Consider the following 16,952-nt stretch of genomic DNA (forward strand, 5'->3'; position numbering starts at 1 on the left):
GGGACAGAGCCCTATGAGGAGCCTGGGGCTGAACTGGAGGTGGGAAGAGAAGGCACAGGACAGACAGCTACAGTTTGAATTGGAGGAGAGACTGGGAGAGATACGTTCTTGTAGGTTCTTTTTAGTGCCAAATATTCAGCCCTGTTTGTTCCCAGCCACCTCTCACAAGTCATTTCCCAGACTTCAGTTCCTCTCTGCCCTTTCCCCGTTACCAATTTCCTTGACCCTTACACCATTCTTATCCCTCAACATCCATCCCTGAGGATGGATCTTATTCCCAACCCACCCCCTGAGCCTCCCTCTGATGGGACTTCTGGCCCCATTAGCTCCTAGGAAGGAGGCACACAGAGACCTCTGGGAGGACCACTATGAATTACACAGAGGTAAAAGGTGCAGGCTGCAGAATGAGGTGGCAGTGGTGGACAGAAGGTTTTATTTCCTGGCCCACAGTCTCTAAGGTCCCCTTGCCCCAACATCCCCCCAAGATTTCCAGGAGAAGATTCTCAGCTCCCTGGGCAAGGGTTCTCCAGCTTCACACTCTTGGCTGCTTCTCCAATCAGCTCCCAGAAACTTCCAAACTCCAGTTTAGAGTCATTGCAGCCACCCAAGTTGGCAATTTTCTCTTCCAGCCCACAGTTGCTCTGAAGGGAGAGAAGACATCGACAGCTCAGAGAGGCAGCACCTCCAGATTGTCCCACCCCACCCTGCCCAGGGGCAGGAAGCAGAACCTAAGCCTACCTGGCATTGGCAAGGGGAAAGGGCTGGAGGGTTGCTATTGCCAGGGGCCGGAAGTATGGGTGTGGTCTTAAGGTACTTGCTTGGGAAGTCAGGGTACTAACTGGGGTGGGGTGCACTCCCTCAGTACCGGCATGAGGTGGGGCAGCTGCTGGGTGACCAGGTCCCGTAGCTCGGAGGGAGTCAGCGTTTCCTTTCCACCCTCCACTGAGTACTGGTGGAAGTTCTTGATAAGGGTCTCAATTGCCCTCTCCACGTCACTGAATTCCTGGGCATCCTGAGGGCAGGAGACATCATCACCCACGTCAGGGAGTTTCCACCTACCCACAGACACCATGCATCTCCAGGAGTCCACAAAGTCAACAAGGCAGAAGAAAGGAGCTGGAAGGCACACGGGTTCCCACCCACTCCCAAACCCAGAATCCAGCTGCACTCCCCCTCCCCCGCCACATGGGCCTCCCAGTCACAGCTGCCTCTGCCCTGAGCCACAGTTAGGCAAGCCTTCCCTCCCCCACCCCCAGTCCCCAGGCAGAGCAGGCCCCAGCATGTGGTCTTCTTGGGAAGGCTCCATCACAGCACCCTGTGTGGCATCATGGAGGGGGTTGGGGCTCTCAGGCAGGGTCCTTACAGGCTGACAGGCCGAGATGAGGGGGCCCAAGACAATGAGAAAATATAGACCCTTCGGTGGAGGAGAGGAGTGTGGGGACAGAAAACACACAAGGAATGAATGGACCTACCTCAGCGTTGGCGGATCGGCACTGTCCCATGGTGCCCTGGGTGCACTTGCTCCTCTGGAGAGGTATGTGGTTCTACAGCCTGTCCCAAAGGAGCTGATGGCTCATGCTCCACCTGGAGCAGAGGGAGGCCCTTCAGTGAGGGAAGAGCCCAGCATTCCTTCCTCAACTCCCTGCTTTGGCTCCACCCCAGATAATCAGTGCCTCACCCAAGGGGTCAGAGCCAGCCCCACACAACGCCCAGTCCCTGCCTAGGCTCCAAGAGCTAAGGTCACAGAACCCAGACCAGCCCACTTAGAGGGAATCCCTTAGACCTCACCTCAGCTCATTCCTCCCAACCCCTCTAACCACCACCTCCACTGTACACACAGACACAGACACACACAGACACACAGACACACCCCGCCTCCAGGACCTGGTTGCCCAGCCATTCCCCTGGCAGTCTAGGGTAGACTAGGAAGGTTAACTGTGCTCTCTGGGCCAAGTGCAGCCCATCTGGGTAAAAAGACCTGGATTTTCTTACCTGCTGGCAGCCGCTGAGACAGGACAGGAGGAGCCAGCTCACCTGAGCTCAGCTCTTATACCTGGGGGAAGGGAGGGGAGAAAGAGGGCTGGGCCTCATCCCTAAGCCACCCCTGCTATTATAGTTGCCTGGGTTCCGAGCCAGCTGTGTGGGCCCCACCCTCCTTTGGCCAGAGCAGATAGCCCTCTCTCCCCACCCTGCCACGGGGAGGGATCCGTGGAGGGCTCAGTCTGGGATGCCCCTCACCCTAGACCAGCAGTCTGGGTTGTGGGGGGAGGTGGGAAGAAAGGCTGGAGAGAGAGAAAGGGAGGGCTAGGAAACACTCCAGGGTTGAGCCTCGGAGGTGAAAGGACCTAGGGAAATTGTGGGGCAGGGAAGTGGCTGAGGTCTGCGTCAGTAACCAGGAAAGGAGGAGCAAGGGCTGATCGAGGCAGGGTTTCTAGCACAGAGGGAATGAGGAGCATGTGGGGTTGAGAGAGGTCCCTGAGGGCTACTCTAGACTTTCGATGTGACACACACAGTCCTCCCAACCAGGGCCAATTTGAATAGTGACACTTATCAAGGCTGCCCAGACCCCAGAACCCCAGCCTTTCCCAGTCCTGGTGGCAGAGATAAATGAAGAGGACTTGGATCAGAAGGAAAGGACCAGAGAAATGCAACCTGGTAGAGGGGACCAGCCAGACTGAGTGTTGTCCTGACTTCTCTTTTCCCAGAAAGCTCCCCTCATGGCCCGAATGGGTTACCTGGCATCTACTTACCTCCAAACCAGTCTGGCTGCCTGCTTCTCCCTCTCTCAGATCCCCAGGCTTTCCCGAACCCAGCGGCTTCACAGCAATCCCCGCCCACATTCCAGTATCCAGGATGACATCCTAGGCCCACTGGATCACAAGTCCAGGGACTCAGCCTCAGTTCACCCCCAACCCAAGTGGCCCTGCTCGCGCCTTCCCAGGCCCAGTGGCCTGGAACCTGAAGTAATTGGCACGGAGTGGAGTGGGGTTAAAAAAGGCAGAGGATAGTCAGTGTGGGTCAGAGCAAGAATGGGGTGGGCCCAGAGCCAAAGTTCCTAGGCTCCTTTTCTAAACTCTGAGATGAGAGTATACCTCCCAACGCTCCTCCCTCTGACTCCTTCTAGAGCTCCCCTGTGCTTCTGGTCTGGATAGCGGACCCTCTGTGACTATCTCAGTGGAGGGACCCTCCCAAGAGTGTCTCATTCTGAATGTTCTTCTGAGGGACCTCAACCTGGGGACCCCTCTGAGGGCTCTCAATCTGGAGGTTTCCCCAAGGCTGTCTCAGCCTGGGGTCCCTCTGAGGAATCTCAGTCTGGGGTCTCTCCAAGGGTCCCACTGTGGAGGGGCCTCAGTGTAGGAACATCTCTGGAATGTCTCATCCAAGCACCCCCCTTCCCAGAGAGTCCCAGCCTGGGAGTCCCTCTGAAGTGTCTCAGCCTGCGGGGCCATTAGATAGGAGGGGAGAGAGAGCTTGTCTCAGCCTAAAAATTCCTCCAGACTAGCATCCAGTAAAACCAATTGCCATCGAGTTGATTCCTACTCATGGTGACCCCATGTGTGTCAGAGTAAAGCTGTACTCCACAGGGATTTCAATGGCTGATTTTTTGGGAGTGGTTGCCAGGCCTTTCTTCCTTGGCATATCTCGGTGGATTCAAACTGCCAACCCGTCGGTGAGTAGCCAAGTGCTTTAACTGTCTGTACTACCCAGATTAAAAGCTGCCCCAAAGGACTCCACCTGACAGTATGGTAATGAGGAGTCAGCCCCACAAGGCAGCACCCTCTGAGCAGCCCTGCCCCTGCTCCCTCTGGTGGCAGGTAGGGCAAATCACATGCCCCTCAAACCATGAAGGAGAGGGAAAGCTGAGACACCACGGTGACCAAAAATTCTTCTTCCTGCAGCCCCACCACCACCACCCTCACTCGACGGCCCTTGAAGCAGAACGTTATGTCCATCTTTTTCCTTCACCCTTGCTACGGAGGGAGGGGAGAGAGAAGGAGAGTCTAGTACTTCCAAGCATCCATCCAGAGAGCAGCCCAGTTAATCACAGAGGCTCTGGAATTTCAACCCAATTCCATCTATTCTTATCTTTATGACTTAACCTCTCCAAAATCTGTTTCCTCACCTTTAATATAGGACTTAAAAATAGGACCAACTCAAGAACACCTATCTCAAAGGACTGTGAGAATTAACTAAAATAATACTGAGGAAATGATTAGCACTGTGACTGGCACGTAGTAAGCCCTCGACACCTGTTCACAGCTATCATTATCATTTGGTGGCACAAACCATGAGAATAAGAAATTTGGGAGCAAGGACCATGCCCCTGAGTCTCAGAAGGCACCTGGGGGGCATGAGTTACCTCATCTGCCCCTTACCCAGATCTCTGTCGCTACCTTTCAATATTCATTCATCAACCATTTATTTATTAAGCACTGTACAAGACATGGAGCTAGGTGCTATAGGACATGTGAAGATGAATAACGTTCCCTGCCTCCAAGGATCCTGGGTGGAGCAAACAGTTTGCACTCAACTAATAATCTAAAGGTTGACAGTTGTAATTTACCCAGCAGCTCCTCAGAAGAAAGGCCTGGCAAACTGCTTCTGTAAAGATAACAGCCAAGAAAACTCTACGGAGCAGTTCTACTCTCTAACACATGAGGTCATCATGAGTCAGAATCCATTTCATGGCAACGGGTTAACCGGCCTTCAAGGAGCTCGTAATTTCCAGACCCATCCTCAGGCAGGGCAAAGCTTTTCCACCCCCTAGTCTCAAGGTGCAGTGGTTCGAATCCACCAGCCACTCTGCAGGAGAAAGATGTGGCAGTCTGCTTCTGTAAAGACTACAGCCTTGGAAGCCCTATGAGGCAGTTCTACCCTGTCCTATCAGGTCGCTGAGTCAGAATCAACTTGATGGCAATAGGTAATCTCAAGAGAGAAAAAGGGAAACGGGTCCATAAGTAGCACATTTTTGTTTCAAGAAGGAAGCTTTATTTGGGGGGAAGTGGGGTTCTGCCCAGCCCACCTGGCCCTGCTCAGCCCGCCCCCATCCCTGCTAGTCAGCTTTACTTCTTCTGGATCTCTAGGGCCACCTCCTTCCTGATCTCCTTAGCCAGCTCCCCAATCAGCCTCCAGTACTCATGGAACTTGAGCTCTGAGTCCTGATTCACATCCAAGCTTTTCATCTTCTCATCGAGGGAGCCCACATCCTGAGGAGACACCAAGAGGAAAGGCAGAGTTAGAAACTAGAGTTCTTGAGACAAGCAGTGAGGAGAGAATTGCCAACTGCCATTCTCTGAGGGAGGGCGAATAAAAATGGCAGCATGGAAGCATCTGACCTCCTCTAACTTCACAAGGGATAAAGAGAATCAAGATCACCAGCCCAAGGCTGATTCCTATGAGGCAGAGGTCAGACAAGCCTTCTCTCTCCAAATTTTTTACCAATTCTGACACCAACCATCCCTCCCACAGCATTCTCTACTTCTCTGCTGGGTCGACAATTCATTGCAACGGGCGCAAAGAACTCACAGACCATACTCTCCGTTATGAGGTTTATTAGGGAAGTAACAGGTTACAGTTCAGTAGCAGGCATGACTCAGGACACAGTTCTTCAATCAGGGCAGCCTCTTCTCAGAGGTGCCAGCAGGCAGGCCTCAACCTGGCCCTTGGCCCCTTGATGCCTCAGCCCAACCTCTGCCCTGCTTGGACAAGCATTACAAACTCTTTAGCTCCATCAGTAAGTACTTGGAGGCACCCCACTCTGCCAGCAAGCCTCGGCCTGAAGGCACTCAGCTCTCTGGCTCCGTGGATCGGCAAGACCAGCTCTATGGTCTGAGAAGCCCACTGTGCCATCTTGGGCCAATCTCCTGGTTCTGCTGCCACCATTTCTTTGCCACTGCTTCTTGCCATCTTGTGCTGTCTCCAGTGTTACAACCCTCTCCGTCTCCTGGGTATAGAAAGTTCTAAGTGCAGAGATCCTGGGTCCAAAGGACACACTCCACTCCCATCTCTTCCTCTTGGTGATACTGAGTTCCTCTGTTTGCTTCTCTCTTCTTTTATCTCTTGTAAGATAAAAGGTGTGACTCAAGTAAGGGTGTGACTTGAATAAGGGTGGTAAAGGTGGTGACTGGGGTAAGGGTGGTAACTTGAGTCACAACCTTCTGGTAAGGCAGCCACTGAAGATACATCCCGCTCTAATGCTACCTCATTAACATAACGGACAACTCACTTCCAAATGAGATCATAACCACAGGCACTGAGGCTAGGATTTATAACACATCACAAAATGGAGGATAATTACATCAGATCACAAAAATGGTAGATGGCTACATCATTACATAGCTGCCAAATTACATCATTACATAGCTGCCAAACCACTAAAAATCATGGCCCAGCCAAGTTAACATACAACCATAACCATCACAGGTTTCATACACCTTATTTGCAATCGCTGTGTGGGAGGCACAAAGACTATGACTAGAGGGGCCATATTAAGTAATTCACTGCATCACAGAGAGGAGGGCTACAGCCCCAGGACAGCGATGCTGTGGTAGGGAACTCCAAGAGGCACCAGCAGGGGAAGGTGGAGAAACTTGATTTGTAACATTTGCTGTGGTGTAAATACTCCCATGATGGCCAATTTCAAACCACAAACATGATGTCAACGAAGGAGGTTATGAGCTGGCCCCAGCACACCACTGTGCCAGCCATGAGATTTGACCAAGGATACTCAAGGAGCTGTTGCAGGGATGGATTCAGTCTGGTCACTCTCAGAGCCACCCTCCTTTTTCATGAGAGCAGGACAAGTTCACATCACTTAGCTGCTTGTTTGCATAACCCTGATGCCTTCCCAAGGAACCCTGGTGGTGCAATGGTTAGGCACTCAGCTGCTAACCAAAAGCCGCTCCATGGGATACAGATACGGCCACCTGCTTCTGTAAAGATTTACAGCCTTGGAAACGCTGTGGAGCAGTTCTACTCTGTCATAGGGCTACTATGAGTCCGAATCAACTTGATAGCAACGGGTTTTGGGTTTTAATGTCTTCCCCTTTTTCCAGCTGGGTCCTAACCTGGTAGATCAGGGAAATGGCAAGGATATGGGGTATTTGGTTTTCTAGGGGTCCTTGGCCAAATCTCTCACCATAGGCCTGTGGGATCCATGGATCCTATAAGCCGGATCATCATGATGAAAGGATTTGATGCAAGATAAAGATCACAGTCAAAAAGGAGACTGTTCAAAGGACGAGTCAAGGTCAAACCAGAGAAGGGTGCCTCAGGCGAAGCCTGACGCTCAACTTCTGACTAGACATTGGGATTGGGACGAAGGCAGAGAAGACCTGCCACATCTACAGATGGCATAAGGCTAATTCACAGAACAGCTACACAAGAATTTCAAAATCACAATTATGTTTAACTGCAAAATACTCTAAGTATTGCCAGTGGAAGGCAAGGATACCTAGTGAAACATTATATGGGGAGGGAAAAAACAAAACAAAACATGCAATTAGGCAAGAGAAAGAAATAAAAAGTATGAGTATCGGGAGAGAATATTAGTGTATTCTAAGAAAAAACCAAAACGGTGATAAAGGCTAATACTTCAACAAGTGCAAGCACTTAATAGAGCTAACTGTTCCAGACACTATGCTAAACACATGACGTGCTTTACTTCATTTAATTCTCATAATCTGCTACAATGAAAGGCTCCGTGAGCACAGGGCCGTTGTCCATCTTGTTCACCACTGTAACACCCCAGTGCCTGGGAGAGCAGAAATCTGGCGCGTAGCTGCTGCTTGCTAACCACTGTAAGCTGAAGCCTAGGACTGTGACAGGACAGGACATAGTAGCTGCTCAATAAATACTGGTTGACTAAACACAAGACCAACCCAACAAGGAGGGTACTGTTATAAGTCCACTTCACAGGTGAGAACATTAAGGCTCGAAAGATTAAATAACCAAGGATGACAACCCTGCATTTGAACCTAGACTGTCTCAGAGCTTATGCTCTTATCCACTTCTTGATATTTCTCAAAAAAAAAAATTAAAGAACTATTAGAAATGATAAGGTGTCTGGTTACAATATTAATACACAAAAACCAATAACATTTAAGTATACGAATATTAACCAGTTGGAAAATTTAATGAGAAAAAAATCCCATTTAAAATAGTAAAAAATAAAATATTTAGGCATAAATTTACAAATCAAACCTTTGTGGAGAAAACTGAACAGAGGGAGATAAAACGAAATCTGAATAAAGAGAAAAACATGGCTTTTTCTTAGACTCAAAAGTGCCAGTTTTCTCTCAAATATAATTTCACATGATTCCAATTCAAATAGGAGTCCCTGGGTGGTGCAAATGATTAATGGACTCCGCTGCTAACCAAAAGGCTGGAGGTTTGAATCAACAACAGAGTCCACTGAAGAAAGGCCTGGCAATCTACTTCCCCCAAATCAGCCATTTAAAACTCTATGGAGCACAGTCTTACTGTGACACACATGGTGTCGCCATGAGTCAGAGTTAATTCAATGGTCACTGGTACTGGTTCAATTAAAATCTACAGGATTCTTTTTAACATAATAAAATGTTACCAAAATTCATCTTGAAAAATAAACACTGGAAATCACTTGTAATATTCTGGAAACTACAAATAATGAGGGAACAAACCCTACAGGTATTAAAACATATTATAAAACTACAGTAGTTAAACCAGCTTGTTACTAGATAAGCAATAAACAGATCGATGAAGCAGAAAAAAGGGACCCAAAATGCACATGTGAATTGAATAGGTAATAAACGTAGTGTTTCAAATTAGTAGGAAAGTTTAAATCATAAAATAAAGTCTGGGTTTTTTGTTCTGTTTTTTGTCTTTTGTTGTTATTGTCTGTTAAAATAGGGAAGATCTTTCTAAGCATCACATAAAACACAAAAGCCATTCAGGGAAAGTTCAATAGATTTGACTATACAAACTTGTTAGGGGGAAATACTTGCAACACATACAGTAGACAAAAGGCTAATGTCTTTATTCTAGGAAGAGCCATAACAAACCAATATGAAAAAGAAAAACTCTGATAAAAAGAAACAAGCAGTTCACAGAAAAAGCAATATAAATGTTCATCAGCAACATTTTTTGAAAATCAGAACAAGATCCCATTTTCACATATTAGATTAACCCGTGGCCATTGAGTGGATTCTGACTCATAGTGACCCTATAAGAGAGAGTAGAACTGCCCCACAGGCTGTAATCTTTAAGGGGAAACCCTGGTGGCATAGTGGTTAAGTGCTATGGCTCCTAACCAAAGGGTCAGCAGTTTGAACCCACTAGGTGCTCCTTGGAAACTCTACAGGGCAGTTCTACTCTGTCCTATAGGGTCGCTATGAGTTGGAATCGACTCCACGGCACTGGGTTTGGTTTGGTTTAATCTTTAAGGAGGTAGACTACCACATCTTTCTCCCTCAGAGCGGCTGGCGGGTTGGAACCTCCGACTTTTCAGTTAGCAGCCAAAAGTGCTTAACCACCGCTCCACCAGGGCTCCTTACATATTAGATTAGCAAATGTTAAAAGATTGATAATACCAAATTCAGGCAAGGATGTGGAAAACGGGCAGGCACTAGCATGCACTGTTGATGACCACGTAAACTTGTCGGGTGGCAGATTGGTAATATCTATAAAAATTCAGTAAAAAGATGCCTTTTGACCAAATACTTCTACTGATATTTACCCTATACAGATATTATCCTTCAAGTACATAAAGATATATGAACATGGGTGTTTGCAAAAGAGACAAAAAAACCGGCACAAGAGAAATGTCAGTCAATAGAGGTTTTGGCTATGCAACTTTGTGTTAATCTATATAATGAAATACAGGGCACCATTTTCATTTCATTGATTGTAAATGTTATTAATACGATGTTAAAAATTTTATCTTAGTTTTAAAATGTTGTATGAACTAGGGCTAGCTTACAAACTGTAAAATACGAAAATATTTAGGGAACCATGACTTTTTACCCTTCTTTTTTTTAATTTTTTTATTGTTGTAAAAAGCATAGGTAACACATTTGCCAATTTAACATTTTTCACACACAGAATTCAGTGAGATCAATTACATCAATCGTGCTGTACAACCATGACCCGTATCCTTTGCCAAATTTTTCCTTCCCATAAACAAAAACTCATTGCCTCCTAAACAGTAATTCCCCCCACTCCTCATTCTCTAGCCCCTGGTAACCTCTATGTATGTTTATTTACTTAATAATATTTTATTATGTTTTTGGTACAGGTTTACACAACAGTTTAGGTTCCTCTTTGGCAATTTCTATACAAATTGTTCAGTGACATTGATTACGTTTTTCACAATGGATGAACATTGTCATGGATTGAATTCTGTCCCCCCAAAAATGTGTGTATCAACTTGGTTAGGCCATACGCGGCGATTGTTCTCCACTTTGTGACTGAAATTTTATGTTGAGAGGATTAGGTGGGATTGTAACACCACGCTTACTCAGGTAGGTCGCCTCCCTGATCCAAGGTAAAGGGGGTTTCCCTGGGGTGTGGCCTGCACCACTTTTTATCTCTCAAGAGATAAAAGGAAAGGGAAGTGAGCACAGAGTTGAGGACCTCACACCACCAAGAAAGCAGCACCAGGAGCAGAACGCGTCCTTTGGACATGGGGTCCCTGTACCTGAGAAGCTCTTCGACCAGGGGAAGATCGAGGACAAGGACCTTCCTCCAGAGCGGATGGAGAGAGAAAGCCTTCCCCTGGATGTGACACCTTGAATTTGGACTTGTAACCTACTAGACTGTGACAAAATAAATTTCTCTTTGTTAAAGCCATCCACTTGTGGTATTTCTGTTATGACAGGACTAGATGACTAACACAAACATTCTCAATACTTCCAATTGGTTGTTCTGTTTCCATTAATCTAGTTTCCCTTTCCCCTTACATTCTCATCTTCGCTTTAAAATAATTGTTGACTGTTTGGTTTTACATAGATGATTTTTTTTAAAGGAGCATAGTTCTTATGGGTAATACTCTTTATTTTGTGAGCCAATCTGTTATTTAGCTAAAAGTTGATCTCAGGGGCTAGTTTCATTTCAAGGTTTCAAGAGTAAGTATCTCAGGGCATAGTTTTAGGGAGTCCTCCAGTCTCAACTGGTCCAGCAAGTCTGGCTTTTTGTTTTTCTTTAGTAATTTGAGGTTCTGTTCCACCTTTTTTTTTTTTTCTATTCTACCAGGGTCCATCTATTGTGGCCCTGATCAGAACAGTCAGTAGTGGCAGCTGGGCACCATCTAGTTCTTCTGGTCTCAAGGTAGATGAGACCATGGCTCATGTAAACTATTAGTCCCTAGTAACTACTATTAAACTCTGATCTGTATATAGTTACCTATTTTAAGTACTTCGTATTGGTAACATCATACAGTATTTGTCCTTTTGTGATTGATTTATTTCACTCAGCATGATGTTTTCAAGTTTCATCCATGCTGTACCATGTATCAGGGCTTCATTTCCCTTGAAAGCAGTGAGACAAACAGGCACCACTTTCTTTAATAGGAAAATATCCAATAGTCGTTAATTTTTTTTAAAAAAACTATTTGTAAGATGCATTCATTCATTCACTCACTCAATAAATATTTATTGAACATCTACTAGGAGGTGGGCACTGCTCTCAGTACTGGAGATAAAGCAGTGAGCAAACTCCCTTCCTTCATGGGACTTACATTCTTGGTAAACATACGAGTATGTAACGAAGGTCAAGTGTGATGGGTGTGTTCTCGAAAAAATAAAGCAGGGCCAAGGAATAGAGAGCAATGGAGATAATATCTGGAATTGGTGGTGAAGGAAGACAACTCTAAGGATTTGCCATCTGAGCAGAAATCTGGATTAAATGAAGAATAACGCTAACAAATACCTGGACGATGAGCATTCTGGGCCGAGGAAAAAGCAAGCTGAAAAGCCAAGAGGCGGGAACATGCTTGGCATTGAAGAAAGGGCAAGAAGGCTGATATGGCTGGAGAGGTGTCAAAGGAAAGAAAAAAGGAATGAGGGAGGAGGAGAAGAGGCCGATCACATAGGGCCTTGTGGATCACAGAAGGGACCTTCAATGTGTAAGAGAAGTCCCAGGGTTTAGAGCAGAGGAATGACATGATCTGATTTACGATTTAAAAGGAAAATTCTGGCTGCAGGCTAGAGTACAGATTCTGGGGGACCAAGGGTGAAAGCAGGGAAACCATTTACGAAGCTATCATAATAGGGCAGGTGGTGGAAGACTGCTAAGACATGATTGAATTCAAGTATTTTGATAGTAGAGCCTACAGGGTTTGTTGATAGACTGGCTGAAAGGTGTGAGGTATGGGAAAAGGAAAAGGAGACTCCAAAGCTTTTGATCTGAAGAAATGGGGGAATTGTGGAGCCACATGCTGAGATGGGGAGAGGAGCAAGTTGCAGAGGCATATGGTGGGAAATACGGTTCTGCCTTGGACATGTTTGGTTTGAGATGCCTACTAGGGACCTAAGAGGAGATGTCAAAGTAGACAGTTGGATGTGTAAGTCTGGACTCCAGAGAAGAGTTCTGAGACAGACTATAAATTTGGGACTCATCACTATATAAAACCAAAACCAAATCCAAATCTGTTGCCCTTGAGTCGATTCCAACTAAGAATGACCCTATAGGACAGAACTGCCCCATAGGGTTTCCTGTGGCTGATAGATTTGAACTGGTGACCTTTTGAATAGCAGTAGAGCTATTAACCACTGTGCCACCAGGGATCCTTGATCATCAGCATATAGATGGTGCTTAAAGCTATAGGATCACCAAGGGAGTGAATGTAGATAAAGGAGTAAACAGGTCTAAGAACTGAGCCTGGAGGCACACCAACATTCAGAGATTGGAAAAAGGAGGTTCTTAGACTTTATTCAATGTGTAAAGCAAAGAAGACTAAGGAGGAGCAGCCACACAGATAGCAGGAAAACCAGGAGCACTTGTTATCTAGAAAACCAAGTGAAGAAAATGTTTCAACAATGTAAACAAGGAATATGAACTGATCATTTAGCAGTAAGGAGATCACTCATAATAGTAGCAAGAGAAGTTTCAGTGGCAGTGGGGTGGTGGGGATGAAAACCTGACTAGAATGGATGCAAGAAGAAATGGGGGATGGGGAGCAGACAGTGTCAGGAGAGGAGAGAGTGAAGGCCCTAAGTATAAATAACTCTCACTGCTTTTGAGGAATTCTGCTATAAAGGGGAGCAGAGATATAAGGCATAGCTCGAGGGGGTTATAGGGCCAAGGGAAGTTTTCTTTCTTTCTTTTTTTTTTAAGATGGGAGATATTACAGCATATGTGCAAGCTGATAAGAATGACCCATAGAGAGGAATCATTTAATGATGCAAGACAGAGAGGGAGAATAATTGCAAGAATAAAGTCTTTAAGTAGGCCAGAGGGGATGGGATCCAGGGCACCAGTGAAAGGGTTGGCCTTAGGAGCAGTGACAGATCCTTCATGGTAACAGGCAGAGCATGTGCTGATCAGGTTGCAGATTTGGGAGAGGGAGCACTGAGAAGTTTCTTGATTGCTCCTATTTTCTGTGTGAACTAAGAAGCAAAGTCATCAACCGAGAGAAGAAGAATGTGGAGGGGGAGGTACTGGACCCTAAGGAGAGAGGAAAGTTTTGAACTAACCATCTGAAAGAGCTGGTAAATGAAGTGATGAAAGAACTGTAGAATTGCCAAGGGTCCCCTCGGGGTTTGTGGTTATAGATTTAAGTGAGACAAGTCAGCATGGCTGTGTGTGTGTGTGTGTGTGTGCGTTTATTTGTTTGTTTTTTCCAGTCAGATTCACTCTACCAGTGCAGACTCAGGATGCTGGATTTAACCAGCATGTTAATCAGCAAGTTAATGTAGGTAGAGTGTTGGATTTAACCTGGGTGGTGCAAGCAGTTTGCGTTTTACTACTAACCTAAAGGTTAGCAATTCGAACTCACCCAGCAGCACTGCCAAAGAAAGGCCTGGTGGTCTGCCTCCATTAAGGTTATAGCCAAGAAAACTCTATGGAGCAGTTCTACTCTGTAACACATGGAGTCGCCATGAGTCAGACTCAACGAAACAGGGCAATGGGTTACAGGGATGCCACCAGACAAGCAGGACAGAAGGAGACAGAAGCAAGGAAGTTAAGGGAGTGATTATAAGAATGAACTTTAGAACTGGAGTTGAGTAAGAAGGTTAATAAGGACACAAGGGATGAGGATGAAAAAAGAAAAAAGGGTCAAGAGATTAGAGGTTCCAGTGGTATAAAGGAAATGCTGGGAGGAGGAAAAGAGGAATAGATTTGGAAAGTCAGGAGGTGGCAGTCAGAGAAAGGAAAGCTTGAAATTAAGATTGTGGAGGTGGCACATTTTTTTGGTAATAAGGTCTAAAGTCCGAACATAGAAATGGGATGCTGAGATGAAGGGCAGAATCTTTGGAATTTAGGTTTTGGATGAGTTGTCTGTGGGGATACTGAGGCCACCGAGAATAATGACAGAAGCAATCATGAGAAAAAGAACAGTAAGCCAGGGGCTGAAGTGCTATGAAGACTGCAATAAGAGAGATGGCAGGTAATACACGGGCTTCCAAAGAGCAAGGGTGCTTAGCAAGAAGGAGGAACTTAAATCTGGAAGCAGCAATGAAAAGCAAAGAGGTCTTCTCCTGTGTTCCCAGGCCCAGAGGGAGTTGGATGTGGAAGAAAAAAAAAAAGCCATTACTTGACAAGGCAACAGGGAATGCTGTACCTTCAGGCAAGAGCCAGATTTTCAGTAAGATGATGAGGAAAAAACTCTGAGAAGTCTAAGGATGAAGGGGATTTTGCCGGAGAAAAGACTATGAGTTTCAAACATTCATTTGTGTTTTTAAAAAATCCATATTCTCATACTTTTACATGCCTGGGAATTTTCAGAAAGGATGGAAGAGAAACTCAGCAGCCTGGAATGGTGTGCCAACCCAAAGGCAATGAAATTTAAGTCCTGACTCCTTTCTGTTAGTAGGAGAAAAGGAATGACCCTGTCAGGCACAATGTTGAGGGGATTTCCGTAGTGGGTGGAAAGTGATCATAGTTCCTCCTTATGAGCCCCTGATATACTGAGATTCTGTGACTCCATGAATTTGGCTGTTTTTACTTTTATTTTTGACAAGCCCCTTTGCACCATTGGACTTCAGTTTCCATATGTGTGAAGTGGGGAAGTTGGGCAATGTTTTCTCTTGACCTCCTTCTAGCTCTGATGACCTACGAATCTCCTGGAAGCCAGCCCTGGGCCCAGTCCTGTGTTGCGAAATGAGACCAGAGAGGCACAGACTAGACACAGGAAGCCAACAGTATGGTCTGAAGGGATCATGAAGCCCCGTAACACTCTCGCTTGCATAAACAGGTTTTTTAGTTACCTAGTTAGTTACACACACACACCCCAGGTAGGAAAATCAAGAACCATTTATCTGCACCCTTCCCCACAATCACACTTGTGCTCATACCATCATGTTCAACAATATCACCCACAACCACTGTCTCACAAAATCTTAGTCCTGCAGACCCTCACCTACCTTGAGCAGGTGAGGCAACTGCTGGGTGACCAGTTCCTTAAACTCATTGATGCTGAGGCTGTCCTTCCTGCCCTCCCGCCCTGCAAAGGTGAAAAAAGTGGTGACCACTGTCTCGATGGCGGTCTCCAGCTCAGTCAGTGGCTCTGCTGCCATGAGGACCCAGGGCCTGGAGCTGGTGTCCTGAGGGGCTGACCTGCAGGAGATGAAGGAGCAGAGGGAGAGTCAGGGAGACCAGGGGATCCAAGAATAGGCCAGAGGGTTCCCTGCCCTGGCTTTGCCACCTCAGGCTTCCACCCAGAAGGGGAATTATGTAGAAAAAGGAGAGGGCAGGAGACCAGGCAACATCATCTCAGTTGAGGTGGGTGATAGGAGGCATTTCAGCTCCAGAAACCCTTTCTTCTGTAGGTTTTGAATTCTAGGGGCCCTTTTTTAAGTGTTTGTGTCTTAGGGACCCTTCTGTGGTGGCCCCTCAGATTGGAGTCCCCTCTGTTGGAGGCTCTCAGTCTGGGGGTCCTTCTTTGGAGTTCTCTCAGTCTGGGGATCCCTCTGTGGAGTTCCCTCAGGCTGGCAGCCCTTCTGTGGGGTTTCAGTCCCAAGGGCCCTTTTGGAATCTCACCCAGCCTCAAAGGGTCATAAAGTTGTTTATTTCCGAAGCTTGTTTGTGTTCAGACGTGGGTCTCCACCCGCCTGCACTCCGCCACACACTCTGGCCGCTCTTTCCAACAGAGGAGCCCAGGGTCTGGCAAATGCCCAGCTGTGGTCAGGGCTGGCAAACCCGTCTTCATCATTTCCCCACTCCGCCTCCCTTCAGGCGCAAGTGCTGAAGCAGCTGGGCACAGGGCTGAGCCCTGGACCCCACAGACCGTCTCCTCTCCTGTTTCCGGTGACAGGGGTCCCCGATGGGACTCGCTGACTCCCCGCGCCCAGAAAGGGAGGGAGAGAGGGCTTCGGCACTCAAAGTCCTTGAGGGTAAGGGGGGCGGGCTGGAGGAAGGGGACATTCCCAAACGCCCCGCCTGTTCCCAACCACCGCCTGCGGGGAATGTTGCTTGATTTCCCTAAACCACTTCCTGAAATCCTATCTGAGCTGGCTCCGGGGAAGGGACCTGAGAGCCCGAGGAGGAAAGGGGTGTCCCAGGCTCTGCCCTGCAGGGTTAGAGGGACGCGACTCACCGGGGCAAGGAGATGGGGTGCAGCGAGCGGGAGCTGCCGGGCTGAGGTTTATAAGCGCCCGCGGAGGGAGGAGAGAGCCGCTCACAAGCCCAGAAGTGTCGAGTTTCCGTCGATGATTCGGAAGAAAGGGTACCGCCCAATCACGCCTCTGAGCTATGAAGCCTGGAACCTGGGCCCCCCGCAACCCAGCGCCACAGCGCCCCCACTTGGGGGAGGACGG

The 16,952-nt window shown here is 47.2% G+C and overlaps 2 protein-coding genes across 4 annotated transcripts; both read right to left on the reverse strand.

Moving 5' to 3' along the window:
* Window positions 1-405: 405 nt before the first annotated feature.
* S100A14 (S100 calcium binding protein A14) lies at window positions 406-3,077 on the reverse strand. 2 transcript variants are annotated; one of them, XM_049880554.1, is made up of 5 exons: window positions 2,751-3,077; window positions 1,993-2,053; window positions 1,473-1,584; window positions 866-1,012; window positions 406-641 (listed from the first exon to the last, which is right to left on the reverse strand). In XM_049880554.1, the coding sequence occupies exons 3-5, from the start codon at window positions 1,500-1,502 to the stop codon at window positions 504-506; spliced, it is 315 nt and encodes a 104-aa protein (XP_049736511.1). In that variant the 5' UTR covers window positions 1,503-1,584; window positions 1,993-2,053; window positions 2,751-3,077; the 3' UTR covers window positions 406-503. The 2 variants fall into 2 exon arrangements, with proteins under 2 accessions (XP_049736511.1, XP_049736509.1); XM_049880552.1 differs by having other exon boundaries at window positions 1,993-3,077.
* Window positions 3,078-4,925: 1,848 nt separating this feature from the next.
* S100A13 (S100 calcium binding protein A13) lies at window positions 4,926-16,868 on the reverse strand. 2 transcript variants are annotated; one of them, XM_049880556.1, is made up of 3 exons: window positions 16,177-16,524; window positions 15,561-15,753; window positions 4,926-5,207 (listed from the first exon to the last, which is right to left on the reverse strand). In XM_049880556.1, exons 2-3 carry the CDS (start codon window positions 15,711-15,713, stop codon window positions 5,064-5,066), a joined length of 297 nt encoding a protein of 98 aa, XP_049736513.1. In that variant the 5' UTR covers window positions 15,714-15,753; window positions 16,177-16,524; the 3' UTR covers window positions 4,926-5,063. The 2 variants fall into 2 exon arrangements, with proteins under 2 accessions (XP_049736513.1, XP_049736512.1); XM_049880555.1 differs by lacking the exon at window positions 16,177-16,524 and adding an exon at window positions 16,733-16,868 and having other exon boundaries at window positions 4,935-5,207.
* Window positions 16,869-16,952: the final 84 nt, after the last annotated feature.

This window comes from Elephas maximus, chromosome 3, assembly GCF_024166365.1.
Source record: "Elephas maximus indicus isolate mEleMax1 chromosome 3, mEleMax1 primary haplotype, whole genome shotgun sequence".
NCBI classification, from domain to species: Eukaryota; Metazoa; Chordata; class Mammalia; order Proboscidea; family Elephantidae; genus Elephas; species Elephas maximus.